At 61.2% G+C, this 14,931-nt stretch overlaps 2 protein-coding genes across 2 annotated transcripts; both read right to left on the minus strand.

Moving 5' to 3' along the window:
* Nucleotides 1-880: 880 nt before the first annotated feature.
* REN (renin) lies at nt 881-5,294 on the minus strand (the record flags this gene model as incomplete). Its single annotated transcript, XM_084301945.1, has 9 exons — nt 881-1,042; nt 1,426-1,524; nt 1,613-1,757; nt 2,295-2,417; nt 3,407-3,645; nt 3,790-3,908; nt 4,177-4,300; nt 4,446-4,602; nt 5,194-5,294. 9 exons carry the CDS (start codon nt 5,292-5,294, stop codon nt 881-883), a joined length of 1,269 nt encoding a protein of 422 aa, XP_084158071.1.
* Nucleotides 5,295-10,342: 5,048 nt separating this feature from the next.
* On the minus strand, nt 10,343-11,789 carry GOLT1A (golgi transport 1A; the record flags this gene model as incomplete). Its single annotated transcript, XM_084302006.1, has 5 exons — nt 10,343-10,381; nt 10,579-10,642; nt 10,802-10,980; nt 11,066-11,157; nt 11,765-11,789. 5 exons carry the CDS (start codon nt 11,787-11,789, stop codon nt 10,343-10,345), a joined length of 399 nt encoding a protein of 132 aa, XP_084158132.1.
* Nucleotides 11,790-14,931: the final 3,142 nt, after the last annotated feature.

Genomic DNA, 14,931 nt, shown 5'->3' on the forward strand with positions numbered 1-14,931 from the left:
CTGGGGCAGAGCCAGCCGCCCCGAATCGGAGCCGCAGGCGCCTTCCCCTCCCCAGAGCACAGCAGACAGACGGACGGCCCCGTCCCGCTGTCCCCAGGGTGCCACCAGCTTTTGGGGGAAGGCAGGACGAGGCACGGCTAGCTGCAGCTCACCTCCTGCAGGAGAGGCTTGTTTGGTGGTTGTGTTACCCCAGCTGGCCTGCAGGCAGGTACAGGGGGGTCCTGCTCTCGTGAAATGGGTAGGGACAGAAAAGCAGCGCCTGCTGTGCTGCATTCCAGGGGAGGAACACTTGTTTCCCCAATTCCCTTAATTTTTATTTTTATTTTTTTTAATTTTTTTTTTGTCTGATTTCTCCTTTCTGCAGGAATAAGCGCCCACTCAGCTTCCTGTTGCTCTCAGATTGTTTAATATCAAAACACGAAGAGGGGTCGGGGACAACACCAGCCGAAACAGCCACCACTGAAACCAGCCCGATTATTTTTCTCCCATTCAAGGAACGACCAGAACGATACCAAAGCACCACTCCAAAACACCTGCAAGCTGCAAAAACCCCTGCTCCAGCCAGCAGGGAGCCACCCCATGCTGCCCTGTTGCACATCACCCCAAAAGTCTCTGGGGGTTCCCCTGGGACCCCCGAGGGAGGATGCTCTGTGGAGGATGCTCTCCAGGCTCCCGTCTCCCCAGCAGCCGAGGCTCTCGGGAAGCAGCGCGGGGGTTTTGGAGTGGGAGAACACGAGGCTGTGCAGTTGCTTCGGTACAGAGAGGAGGTGGCTGTGCTTTAAGGAAACGCCGTTCCCGTTTGCATTCCCGTTTGCTTCTCCCGGGTGCTGCTCCTGCCTCCCAGCTGGCTCCCCAAAACTCCCCCCCGGGGCCCCGGCGCTCAGCGGGCCGTGGCGAAGCCGATGCGGTTGTTGCGCCGGTCGAATTTGGTGTAGTAGTGCCCGATGAAGCTGGCGCCCAGGATCCAGAGGGGGCCAGCAGGCGGGGGGATGTCCAGCCCCGAGAAAGCCACCACGCAGACGTCCTCCCCGTACTGGGATTGCTGCAGGGAGGAGCAGAGCCCGTGACAGAGGTGCCGGGAGGGGGATTCCTAGCTCAGCGTGCCATCCCCAGCCCCACACACCCTGCTCTTGGCCTTCAATCCCCTTCCTCCACGAAGGGATATATCCCTGCCTGTCTCTACTCCTTGCTCTTCACCCCAAATCTCCCCCAGTCACCCCCCGAGGAAGCAGCAACAGGTTGGGCTGGACACTGCTGAACGTGAAGGTTTGGGGAAAAATGGGAAGCGTCCCTCTGGGGCTGGCTGGGGAGAGCCGGGAGGGCGCAGCACGGCACTGGATGCTCCCGGAGGCACACAATCTGCGTCTCTCTCCCCGTGATGACCCCATCCCTGCCCTCCCACCCCCACGGAGGGATGCAGCTCACCCGCAGGACGTAGGCTGAGCCGCCGAGCGCGTACGCCTTGCCGCCCAGGTGGAAGGAGATGTTGGGCAGCTGGGGGACTCGGTCGCAGTCAACCACGTACTGCAGGAGGAGGAGGAGGAGGAGACGGTGCTGAGCCCCGGGCTGGGCTGGGGTGCAGGGCAGGGACACGGAGCAGGGCTTCGCTCACCTCTCCTTCAGCCATTTCTGCCGCCCCGATGGCTTTCATCAGCACGGACACGGGGCCGGCCGGGCCGGTGATGTAGGATGCTCCGGTGTCGATGGCCACCGAGCAGCCTTCCTTGCAGAATAACACTTCAGCCCCTACCGACACCCTGCAGCAGGAGGCAGAGGGGCGCCCCTGAGCCTCCCGTGGTGGCCACAGCTCAGCCCCGAGGGCTTCCATGGCCAGAAACACCAGTCGAGAAGAGCTCGTGCTTGTTCCTGGTGCCTCCAGCACATCAGCCCTCCGGGGGCACCTTCAAGCTTCTCAGACACACAAGTTAAGCTTCAGCATGTGCCATTTTCACGTTTTTTTTTGTTTGTTTTTTTTTTTTTAATTATTATTTTTAAAACCAAACAAAGCAGGCTTGTTCCAGCGCTGCCGCTGCAGGCTGAAGGGGGTTAAATTCCTCCACCGCAGCTTCGGAGCTGAATCAGCCCACGGTGCTGCCTCCCCCTCCGCATTCCCCAGCACCGTGATGTGATGCTCCTCGCCCTGCGGCTCCGTGCCAGAGGAGCCCACCCCGCTGCCTCTCTTTTCCAGGGGTGGGGTGGGGAAAAATCTCCCCGCCACCCCCAGCCTGCTTCTCCCAGGCCAACCCTCGCAAGCCCGGGGTTTGTAGGATTTACCCGGTGCCCCCTGTCCTCACCCCTTCATGCTGATCTGCCAGTAGCCGCTCTTGCTGACGCTCAGGTAGTGGAAATCGCCGGTGTAGTAGGCTGGGTCGCTGCCTCCCAGGATGATTTCCCCGCCGGGTTTCAGGGCAGCGTTCCTAGGGCGCAAAAACACAGCGGGGTGACTCTCCCCTACCCCCATATCGCTCGGGGTCCCTGAAAACCCAGGGGTAAGGGGCAAAAGCATGCGGGGCTGCCAGCCCGGTGAGCAGAGTGGGAGAAATCCCGGGTTAGTCCAGAGGGTGCAAGGCAAGAGGACGGAGAGCTGCGGCACGCGGGTCCCCGAGCAGCTGGGGGCAGGTGGAGCAGCTTTGGGGTCTGCTGCCCCCGGGTGCGCGGTGCCTGTTAGCGGGTGCTGCCCCGAGAGCTCCTGCTGGTCTTCTTACTTCGAAGCTCTGCAAAAAGGAGAGGGCTCTGTCGGGCTGTGCTCTGCGGGTGGATGTGTCCCGGGGGGCTGGGGGCACCCAAGCAGCAGCCGGGTGAGGCTGCGAACGCAGCTGGCATCCCGAGGGGTTGTTTGTTAGGGGTGAATCCACCTCTAGTCGAGGTAAAGAGCCACAATTTGTGCTTTAAGCACGCATTTGTGGGGCTGGTTGCTGTGGCACATCGTCAGGAGGCTGTGGCCCCCATCGATGGGCAGTGCGGGGAGGGGGCAGCGATCGTGGCCTGCCAGGAAAGGGCCCTTCCTCTGCCCCTGGGGGATTTAGGGCTGCTGGGGGGAGGGCACGACAGCTTGGGGCACGAAATGGAGCAGGAAGGTTTGCTGATGCAGGTTTTTCTTCTTCCTTTTTTCATTTTTTTATTTTATTATTTTTTTTTAATTTTGCCTTTAGGCGAAGCCCTGCATCCGCCCCCTGCCTTGCTGGTTCCAGCCCCACGAGCAGAGCCGGAGACTTTGCAGCCTGACGGTGCCACACGAGCGGGGAGCACCCCCCCAGCTCTGCCTCCTGGTCCACCTTGTTCCACCCCAGCTCCTGCGGGCACCCTCCCCGTGCCCTCCACCCCAGCCCAGGTCCCACAGCCCCCCCCGTGCCCCCTTCCCAGCCCTAAGACGTGACCCCAGCACCGACAGGGTCGCAACACCCACGCTTTGCAAAACCAGACGCCCCCGCAGCCCTGCGGGACCCACCGGCTGTAGTAGACGGAGAACACGTCCTCCTGGAGGATCTGCTGGGAGAGGATGCGGTCGAAGACAGGGGTGATGCCGTCGATGGCCTGGCTGGGGTATCCCATGCCCAGGACCCCGTCAAACCTGGCAAAGATGAAGGGGAAGGCGGGCAGCGCCGTGGCCTCGGCGAACACCTGGATGATGGGGATGTCCGACACCTGGGGAAGGGCGCGAGGGTCTTTGCAGGGAGCTGGGGGGGGCCAAAACCCAACAGAGCCCCCCTTTTTTGGGTACCCGGCTGGGCTCCTATCGGGGAGCGGAGCCCCCTGGCAGATCCGGGTGCTCCGAAATTCAGGGCTCACCATGACCACGTCCTGGCTGAGGAAGCCTTTGACGCTCCCCGTGCCGTAGCGGATGGCGAAGCCGGTGCCGTTGGCGATGTACGTCCGCGACTTGGAGGAGTCGTAGCGGCTGTGGGAAACTGGGGAGGGGCACAAGGGCATCAAAGACAGTGAGGTAGGGGACAGCAGGACCAGCTGGCAGCCCCTAATCCCCCAGCTTCTGCAGGAGGATGAACCCAGCCTGCCCCAGCACCAGGAGACCCCACAGCGGCGAGCGGACCCCGCTGCGCAAAGGGCTGTGAGCACCCCTGGAGGGGAAGGGATTTGCCCACATCCATGGGGCGCAGCTGGGGCCAGAGGGGGTCAGCCCCGGGGTCCGGCTGTGCCCCCCCAACCCCAACCACTCACCGCAGGCACTGTAGAGGGGGGAGCACTTGCAGGACGGCACCCACAGGTTGGCCGAGCCCGTGTCGAAGACCACCTTGAAGGTCTGCGCGGGGGTCCCGATGCTGATCTCGCCAAAATACTGGGTCTGGAAGAAGCAGAGCACGGCGGGGGGGGGGGTGTTAGCACGGGGTGCACGGCTAGTGCACCAGATTTCGGTGCTGGAACTGGTGGGAAAGGAGGGGAGAGGGATATGGGGGAGGCAATAAACCCCTATTTAGGGAGGGCCTCACGTCCAGGTAGTTGGTGAGGAGGGTGGGAGCCGTCCCGTTTCGGGGGCCGGCCGCCCCGCTGCGCCTGCCCTGCCGCAGCTCGGGGAAGACGTCCGCCACCTTCACCCCCATCTCCTGCAGCGTCTGCCGGATGGACGGCATCCTCCGCAGCGCGATCCTGAGGGCACACGAGAGGGCTGGGAGGCATGGGGGGCACCCACCGGAGCCCCCCCAACAGCTCCCTGCTCCCCTGCGCTGGGAGATCCAAGCGGGTGGCTCTAGGTGGCAGCAGCTCCCTGCGCTCTGGGGCCGCAGAAAGGCCCCCCCCTTGGTCCCTTTCCACCCCCCCCCATCCGCAGGGATGTGGCACTCGGGGTGCAGGGATAAAGAGGGGGGACCCCGGGGGTGGCTGCTGCAGGAGGAACCCCCCCCGGCACCGGGCTGTGGTGGCGCAGGGTGGCCACAGGCTGCGTTGAGGCTCGGTGGCTCTGCACCGAAACGCGTTGCCTTGGCCTCGTGGGTTATTTGGGAGGCAGAGCTGCTGTCAAACCCCGCGGTGCTCAGGGGGAGAGGGGGAAGAGAAGCGAGGAAGGTGAGCTGTGCCGGTGCAGAGGAGGAAAGGAGGAGGAGGAGAGGTGTTTCCAAGCGGGTCCAGGGGAGTGGAGCTGCAGGAGGAGAGCTCTGGGGTCCTCGGCACCATCCTGAGCGCTGAGAAACGAGGCGAGACAGCGAGACCCAGCACGTCACGGTCCTCACACGTGGCTGGTACCTCTGCAAAGCCTGGGCCGGCGAGTGGAAGAAGCTGGCACCCCAGCTCAGGGCCAGGAGCAGCAGGTACCGCAGCACCCTCCTGCTGTGGCCGGCCAGCATCGCGCTCTCCCAGGGCAGCCTCCTCCTCTGCCAGCAGCTTCCTCGTGGCCCAGAGGGGAGGACGCTTTTATAGCCTGGGTTTCTGCCTCCCCGTGGGTTTCTCCTCCCCGATGGCCGAGGGAGGGCTGGGGATGCTGCAGGCAGCACGGTGAAGGTGGCTGGGGGGTGCCCGCGGTGGGTCCCACGGAGCTCCTGGATCCCATGGGCTGGCAAAGGCATCTGTGGGTAGCTGTGAGCCCCAAACCCATGCTCTCCGCAGCCCTGCTCGGTGCCAGCACCAACCCATCGCTGGCACAGCACCTGCAGGGCACGGGCCAAGTCACAGAGTCACAGAATTGTAGGGGTTGGAAGGGACCTCAAGAGATCATCGGGTCCACCCCCCCTGCCAAAGCAGGCTCCTTACAGCAGGCTTTGCTCTAAGTTCCTCATGTTTTTCTGACTGCTAACATCAAAAGACCAGAACGGACCCATTCTTCATGGTCCCAGCTCTACACGTAGCCAGTAATTTCACTTAAAAGTCCTCTCTCAGCCCTCTCTCTGCCATTTCCAACTCCATTATATTTCCACACCTCTCGGTAATACTTCCTCCCTTAAACACGCAGCTGAAATCAAACACGCTTGTCCACAGATGTGGTCGTTGGATCTTTAGAAATCCTTTTAGATTTTATGGCCGCCTTTCACACAGCTTTTGCTTTGCGTGGAGATGTCAGTAGCTCAAACACGCCTGTGGGTGTCCCTCAGCCAAGACATCGGTGATGGGGACACGGGGGTGGCTCGGCTCTAGCCTGCCCCGAGCAGAGGAGTGGGGTTTTCCCAAAAGGCCAGGGGTAGGATCAGAAAACACAGCCCCTCGGCCATATGGACACTGTGTGCAAGCCCACCAGCCTGTGCTACCCTTATGGGGCTGCTCTGAGCATAATGAAAGGGGAGAAGCCCCCCCAGCAAGGGAAGAGGCCCTGGGGGCAGAGAGGAGCTGAAGTCCTTGGAGTTCATCGAGGTACAGGCACCTGCAGCCGGGCAGGAGGAGCTGCTGGCTCTCTGCCCCCACGAGCAGGGAGTGGAGGAGGGGGCCAATTTGCTGTTCCCAGCCCTACATTTTGGAAGGGAAACGACCAAAGGGGATGCGCAGGTGGCAAGCTGAGCTGCCCCCAAACCAGCAGCAGCATCTCCTTCGCACCAGGAGCACGGGTGGCTCGTGCAGGGCCGTGGCTCCCTGCTCAGCACCCAGCCCAGGCTCTGATCTGCGGGGTGCCCGTGTGCAGGATCAGGTCCCGTGGCTCCAAGCCCAGCACTCGACCTTGAAACTCCTCAAAACCCCAGCTAGGTAAATGTGCTGGGGCACTCCTGCTGCAGCCAGGATTCGTCCAGGGCACTGCTGGCATCCTTGCCCAGAGGAAACGTGTGCTGGGGGGGGTGGTGAGGAGGACACCCCACAACCTACAGACACCTCGTTTCCATAACCAGGGCTCCAGCCTCCTCCCCCTCACCAAAAAAAAATAAAAATAAATCCCTCGGGGATTTTGGCCACAGCATTTTGGAGCTGGGGAAGGCTGAACCCAGCGGGCACCGAGGTCTTTTCCCACGCAGGGCCCCGGCGCTGCGTCACTGGGGGTGGCCTCGTGCCCCCACCGCGGGCTGCAGCGGGCAGAGGGGTCAGGAGGCAGCAGCCTGGCCCCTGGCGAGGAGCCACCGGGCATAAATCCCCTTCCCGGGCATCCCGAGGGCTCGTGAGCTTCGCAGAGCCCAGGTCCCCAAAGGAGGGGTTGGGGTTGCAGCGTGACATCAAAAGGGATGGTGTCAGCCCGGGGAAGGTGATCCCAGGGCACGGGGCCGTGGGGTTCGGTGTTTCCAGCTCTGCTTTGACCGGGGGAGAGCACGGCCACAGGACCCTGAGGATGCTGAAGCCACAGGGGACGGCTCCAGGCTCGGCTTTCCCGCAGGAGGGACGGATGGATTCATTCCCCTGGGGCCACCAGAGCACAAAACAGATGGAAAAGGCAATGGGATGCGGGTACGGGGCCAGGCACTGCCTGGTGCTGGTCCCCAGGGAGGAAATCCAAGGCTTAACCAGGCAGAAACAACTTACCAAAGCCCAGGGCAGGGGAGCTGCTGAAGGACAGAGGGGTTTTTGCCTTGCAGGGCCGGGCTGGCAGTGCCAGAAGATGCCCCCTTGGCGCACGGCTCCTTCCTCCGTGCGAGGAAAATCCCCTCAGGGCATTTTCCAGCCCCCTCCACCAGCAGCAGGACGAGCAGCTGGCACACGGGCGATGGAGAGAGCTGCCACGGGGCTCCAGCTCACCAGCCAGGGGTGTGGTTGTGTGTGGGGTTTTTGGGAGCAGGGCAGGGGGAAGCAGCACTGGGACGGAGAGCCACGGGGACAGCAGCTGCCTCCACACCTCCCGGATTTTATCCCCTGCCCTAAGGGAGATCAGGCCCGCGGGGAGGGTGCTGAGCCCTTCCCACGCAGCCCCGGGGAGTTCTGCTCACCAAAGCGCCTCTCAGCCTGGATTTGCAACGGGTTGAGATAAGAGGCAATCGAGCAAGGCTGCAATTTCCTCCCCGGCTGATTTGTGTGCTGCCGCTGGGAGCCTGCTGCAAGGTTCCTTCAGAGGCTTTCGTGCAGTTCCACATCCGACAAGGGGCAGCTCGTCTGGAAATAACAGGGGAATGCTCTCCAAGTTGTTTCCTGCCTGCTTTCAAGGAGCCAAGTGATTGAGCTAAGAGCAGAATCAAGGAAAACGCTTTCCAAAGGGCGACAACGCTTTCCTGAGAGGAAACTGTGCTCCTCTCCAACGCCAGGCTGATCTGAACGAGGGCACTTCAGAATAAAGCTTGAACTTGGTGCTTGTAACCATCCCTCTCTAAGCAACATCACTGGGAAATTTTGTGAAATAGCCTTCTTTTTCTTGAGGGATCTTTAAAAACACTACAAAAGGTAGATGCATTTCTGTGCTGCCCACGCATTTTATGCGCATCTCTAGCCTGAGTTTGGTGCTGGGGGAAAAGAAAACAAAAACCACACGAGGCTCAGGAGGATCCCTGCTCCAAAGGGCTGGAAAGCTCAAGCATAAAAGCAACTTTGGGGAAGGATGGAGAGGAAAATGAGTGGCACCAGCACCAGGGGGAATTCAGCCACTGACGTCAGCAGAGCCAGGGCTTCACCCAAAGTGTTTTCCTAAAACCCAACCCGCTCCAGCAGGACCCACGGAGGCAGCATTTGGCTGAAGCAGAGGGAAAATATTGCCCTAAGAGGAGGCTCTGATGCAGGCCCAGGAGGGCAGTGCCTGCTCTGCCCCCAGGGCATCTCAGGGCTGCCCCAGGGATGGGGGGTTAAATGCAGAGAGTGTGGTTACGGTGCACGTGGGGTCTCCAGCGCCGTGCCTCTGTCTCAGTGGCTCCCTGCTGATGCAGCCTGGCTGGGAGTAGATGTTCTGCAGCCCAAATGTAGGCTTTCAGCTGGGATGGAGCAAAGACAGACATCGCAGATGTGCTCCAAGGAGGCTGCAGCCCTCAGCCACCTGTGTGATAGCCGAGCCTGGGATGTCTGAGCTCATCCCAGCTCCTGGTGCGCTCCGAGCCCTGCTCCTTTATCACCAAATGTGACCCCGATGCCTCCCCCACTCCTGTCTTCCTCCTACCCACAGCCAAACTCACCCCAGGAAACCCCAGCAGAGGCTTTCAGGATGGGGAAAAAAAACTAACAACCTGCACCCAGACTGAAGGTGCCCCCTCCAACCCGGCAGCAAGGGGCAGCTTCCCCCAAACACAGCTTCCCCCCAGGGCAGCCCGGCTTTATTCCCACCGGAGAGCTCGTCCCCTGCTACCCAGGGCTCAGCCGGATGCTGGGGCTGGGCTGGGGGTGCCCAAACGAGATACCCCAAATCAGCTGTGCTCCCAGAGCTGTTCCCAGCCCCGCTTTCACCCGCTGCAAAGCAACTGCAGCGCCTGCCGAGTGCCGCCGGGCACAGCCACCGCCTCGCCTGGGCTGCGCTTCAATCAGGAGGGAACAGGTTCGGCACAACCTCGTTAATTAATTCTGGCAATTTAAGAAGGGGATCTGCAGAGGGACCCGCTTTGATGTGATTGCCCCGGTTTAATTAAACTCCTGACTTGCACCCGGCTCCCCGGGTGCTCGCAGGGACCTGGCTCGCATCCACGGAGCTCGTGCCTCGGGTCGCAGCCCCGCCGGGTTATGGAGCTGGCAGAGCTGCTCCTGGAGAGAGGATTCCCCACATCCCAGGAAAAATAAATCCTTCAAACTCACCTGACTGCCCTCAGCAGCCATCCCAAACAGCCTGTCCCGTCCCCTGCTCACAGCCATCCCGGCTGCCCCCACCCCAGCTCCACCAGCAGCCCCCCCCAAGCTGCCACCAGTGCGCCCAGCCCGGGTGCATCCCATGGGAAATGGGGCTGTGGGAAACGCAAACCCGGGCTGATAGCGCTCCGAGATAGCAGCTCCGTGTCTGCGTGCTTCCCTACAAGTGCTTCAGCCCCCCTCCCGCCCCAGCATCTCTCAATTAATTAATAACCTCGGATGTCGTTTGCTTTTTCATGGTCACTGGATTTGAAAGGGGGGTAATTTACTCTCCCCCGATGGGGTCATGAAATGTTAATGGGGTTTAATGGGTGTTTTGCTAACCTCCCCTGCCCTCTCCTGCTGCTCCCTGGGCTCCGCTCGCCGCAGCCCACGGTCCTGCGAGCTCCTGGTGCCACCACGAGCCGTGGCCATGGCAAGGTCCCCGTGCCATCACCAGCCGTGGCCATGGCAAGGTCCCGGTGCCACCTCCACCAGGCCGTGATGCTTTGGGGTGGCACTCAGAGGAGCCAGAGCTGGAGCAGGCTCCGAGCCCCAGGAAAAGCACACAGGCTGGGTTCGGTCTCAGACACGTTTTTTAATTAAATCCAAGTCTCGTCAGGGGAAGACGACAAAATAAAATAAAATAATAGCTACCAAGCCTGCCTGGTGCAGCCCATGAGGCACCGTCCCTGCAGCGGGGCCAGCTCTGAGCCCCGGGGCAGCAGCTCCCACGGCTGGACCCATCCCGCGGTCACACCATGGAGCTGCTTTCTCCCAGCTTCTGCAAGAGCTGCAAGAGGGACGGAGCTGGATTAGTGGTCAAATATTTCAGGGCATCCTCCAGGAGCCGCGGGGAGGCCGTGGTGACTTTCCCCGGCGTGTCCACGATGATTTAACTCAGCGGTGCCAGCGATTTGCATCGCCCGCGGAGTGCAGACCCCAAGCACCACATCCACGGGGGAAATCCCTGCCCGGCGCCCTGCTCACCTTGCTCAGGATGGGGATGTTTCCCAGCGAGCCCAAAAACCCGAAAGCCACCGGGAAAAAACTCCTGCACCGAAAGAAAAGGCTCCGTTAGGAGGGCTGGGGGGGCTGACGGGGCCACGGCCAGCAAGCTGCGGGGATGCTTCATCCCCTGGCAGATGCTGGTGGCGTGGATTTGGCGCTGCCCCCACCCCGTGCCGTGGCAGCCGGGTGCCGCAGGACAGACCTGAAGAGGCTGACGAAGCCGTAAGCCTCCAGCAGCATGCCCAGGATCGGCCAGCGCATGAGGACGATGAGGACCCCCCCCAGGAAGAAGCTGGTGCCCTTCAGCTTTTGCCTCTGGAAGAAGAAGGTGAAGGTCCGCCTGAGGCCGATGATGAAGACCAAGCCGGAGAGGAAGAGGATCTGGGAGGAGGAAAGCGGGACGGGTGAGATGAGCCCTGCTCAGATGGTCGTTCGGCTCCGGGCCTCCCCAGCTGGCTGTACTCACGTTCCCAAAGGCCAGGAGCACCGAGTCGAAGTACAGGAGCATCCCAAAGAGGATGAAGAAGGCGCCGAAGCCGACCAGCCCCAGGCCGATCCCTGTGGAGGACAGGCTGAGACGAGGCCTCGGGCACAAGGCTCCCCCTCGGACCGTGGTTGCTGTTCTGGGGGCCTCCCCATCCCGTTCCCTCCCAGAAACATCCTTTCAGTTTCTCTCCAAATCCTTTCCACCTGCCAAAAAGCCTTGGGCAGGCTGCTGGGTTCCCTAAAACCCCTCCGGGCTGCCGAATACAGACTAAACCACAAGGAAAAACAAAACAAAACAAACCGAAGGGGAAGGTCATTTGCCTGAACTGCCGGTGCAGCAGGCACTGGGAGAGGCTGGAGATGCTGGGGCAGGCAGCGAGGAGCCGGCACCTCCCTGCTCCTGCTCGCCTCTCCTCATGCAAAACAGGGGCAGAGAGCGAGGGCAGGGCTGGCCCCACAGCTCTGCACCCCCTACAAAGCCCCCCCTGCACCGCCGGCACCCACATCCCAGCACCCACATCCCAGCCAGGCTCCCCCCGTGCCCCCCGCACCACGAAGGGCTTCGCACCATCGTCCCCTCTCCCTGCCCCGATGTCCCCAAGCCTCCAACCCCGGCACGTCCCCGGGGCGCATCCCGCACCCCGCCGAGCATCCCCGCGGCCACCGGCTGCCCGCTTACGCTGGAAATCGCTCAGAGTCACCATCTCGCTGCCGGGGGGCCGGGGGAGGCCGGCGAGGGCGGCCACCCTTCCACGCACTCCCCGGCAGTGACCCTTGGAAAGGCCTTCGGTCCCCACGTCATCCTGCAAATCATTAACGGCCCCACAGCTCCACCGGCGGGGACGCCGGGAGCGGCTCCCTTTCCAAACCTATTTATTCCTTGGGTTTATACGAATTTGCCAGGCACAACGCTCTCTTTTTTTTTTCCCCTTCTGTTGAGTAGCTGCATCGAAAATAAATCCTAAAGTGGAAATGAACCCCGTAAAACAGGGAGAGGGAGGAGAACGTGGCGCCAGCCCCCGAGCTCCAGGCAAGGTCCTTTGGTGCACGGTGAGACCCTACAGGTGTCTGCCCGCTGTTCAGTCCAGCATTAAAGTTGTTAGCTGAGGTCAATCCCATACAAAAGACACTGGCATCGTGTTATTTTGTAGATACTTTTATTTCTCTAACACTAGCAAAAAAATCCAGAAAACAACTATCCCCTTTCCCACCCTCCCCCCTCCCCACCCAGTGCATAAATAGATTTCCTCCCGATGCGAATTCCTTCTCGCTTACAAGTCACTGCTATATGAAGTGTTATGAAAAATAATAACCAAAATAAAATTAAGAATTAAAATGTATTTTTTTTTCTTCAATTTTCCCTAAAAAACGAAACGAAACGAAAACGACAACCCGGTTCCACAACACTGCAGCCGTGCCCACCTCCTCCGGCCACCGGAGTCGGGGGCAATTTGCCAGCTACAGGTCTGCGTGCCCCCCCCCCCGGGCGGGTGTGCACAGCCGGTGTAAAGGGGTCTGCGCCCCCCCCAGCACCCCCATTTACACCAGCTGGGGAGCCCGGCCCGGCTGGCACGCCGCTGCGCCCAGGGACAGGGAAATAAAGGCGTCATCTCTTCAAACTTACAGTCTCTTTATATTTGTATTTTAAATAAATTTGCTTTTAATAAAAGCAGAAAATATATATATATTTTAAATATTTTTTTTCTTTCTTTTTTCTTTCTTTTTTTTTTTTTTCTGATAAATTGGCAAAGAATCTGCTTTTGTAATGCATTGGCAGGGCTGGTGCCAACAACCCTGCAGAGAGAGAGATTAGCACAAAACAGTACCTCCCAGAAAAGAAGAGAAAAACAAATATATATATATATATTATAAATGTAGAATTTCCATAAAACATATATTAAGGCATGTAATAGCAAAATAAAGGGCCAGCTTTATGAGCTAAGAGGGCAGCAGGAGGCTCGGGAGCGGAGCGGGATTTGGGGTTCCTGGGGTCCGAGGAGTATTGCTACGATCGGGGGAGCGATGGGGGCGCAGACGGGGGGCCTGGTGGCAGCACACGGGTACAGGGCAGGGGGCTGGCCAGGGATTTGGGATCTGGCCAGTGGGGAAAAAGCGAGGGGATGGTCAGCAGCGGGCTCCTCATCCCATCCACCTACCCCCTCCCAGCCCTGCGCAGCCTGATGCTGCTTCCCGGCAGGAGCAGCTGTTGGTCCTCCCTCTGAAAAGCTAAAGAAAAGGGTAAACCCGCTACAAAAAAAAATAAATGAACAAGCCGCGGGGGTTGGAGTGCAATGGCAAGGTCTCGGGGTGGGGTGAGCTGTCAGGTTTTCAGAGGGCCCCGGCCCGTGCTGGCACCGGAGGATGCGAGCGCAGCCGGGGTCCCCCCCGGTCCTGCCCCCCAAATCTGTCACCCCCCGGTGCTCATTGACCCAGCCCGGGGCTGTGGGGCAAGGAGCCCCCTCCTCCAGCAGCCTGGCTTGCACAGAGGGGATGCCCAAGGGGGTCCCGGCTCTTTGCAGCCCCGAGTTGCTCCCCACGTGTCCCCCCAGCCTCGGGCACCCATGGGTGCTGGGGGTGACCACAGGCAAAGCGTCGCTGTTCGTAGGAGCACACTGAGGACAAACCCCACTGCTGCTCGTGGCCCAAACCCGGTCCCTTTCTTGGCACCGTCCCCAGCCACCCGCACAGATCCCTGCTCGGCCCAGCGAGCCCTGGCTTCGTGCCGCTCCTCTGCTCCTTTCCAACATCCCTGTCCCTTCCCAGACCTGCTGCTCCGTGCCAGCACCGCACCGGGCAGCCCTCGCACTGTCCCAGCTCCCCGTGTCCTCCCCGTCCCCTCTCCATCCGACCCCGCACAGCTCCTCCTTCCTTCTGCTGAGCCCCGGGCACGAGGCGTGATGGAGCTGCCAGGCTCTGCTGGTGACTCCCTCCAGCCAGACGGATGCTAAAAGCAGTTTGAGGGCACAGGGAAGGCAGCGAGCACCCAAAGAGCAGAGATGGAGCCTCCAGAGCGCGGTGAGAGCACCACCCGCGGTGGGATGGCTGAGCTCCAGCTGCAGACTTTTGGGATGCCAACACATCCGCACGGAGAGGCGGAGGGTGCTGCGCTCCTCCAGGGCTGCCCCAGCAAGGGGAGGGCTGGCTGTGCCAGGACCACTGCTGCAAATGCCCCCCTGTACGGCTGTCCCAGCCAGCCCGGCACCGAGGCCACCACAGATCCATCCCTGTGCCAGCGGGCAGCTCGGGACCCCCCGTCCTTGGGGACCACGCTCCAGCAGAGCAACTCCCAGCACCCGCACGTCTCCTCCAGGACGGGGCAGAGCAGCGGGTGCCGTCCGTGCCACATCTCCCCGCTCATCCATCCCGGGGGGGTCTCGCCGTTGGTGGGAAGGAAGGAGGGGTCCAGGAGAACCAAAAACGATGGCCGAGGAGAGGTTCGGTGTCGAGTCGGGGCGTATGTTGGCGCGCTAAAACGTGGCCCCGTGGAACTTGACGGCGCTGGCAGCGGCCAGGGCTTGAGCTGGAGGGGAAGGAGAGTGGGGATGAGCCACGAGCTCCCCACAGACCCTCAAAAGCAGCTCAGAGGAAAACCCTGCGAGGTCTCAACCCCGTACCCAGCACCTCCCGGGGCCAGCAGCTGGCTCAGCCCCTGTGCCCAGCCTGGGGTCCGTGGCTGGCCCACACGGGGGGCTACACCACGCAGGGCACTTGCACTTGTTCCATAGGAGGAGTTGGGGCTGACGTGGCTCAGGAGATGTTAGCTGGAGCAAGCAGCGATGGGCGGCCGCCGGGTGGGAAAGGAGGCCGGGGGAAGAGGCGCCCCCCGCCCGTCCCCGGCTGGAGAGG

Source organism: Netta rufina (genome assembly GCF_964035555.1).
Source record: "Netta rufina genome assembly, chromosome: 26".
Lineage (NCBI taxonomy): Eukaryota > Metazoa > Chordata > Aves > Anseriformes > Anatidae > Netta > Netta rufina.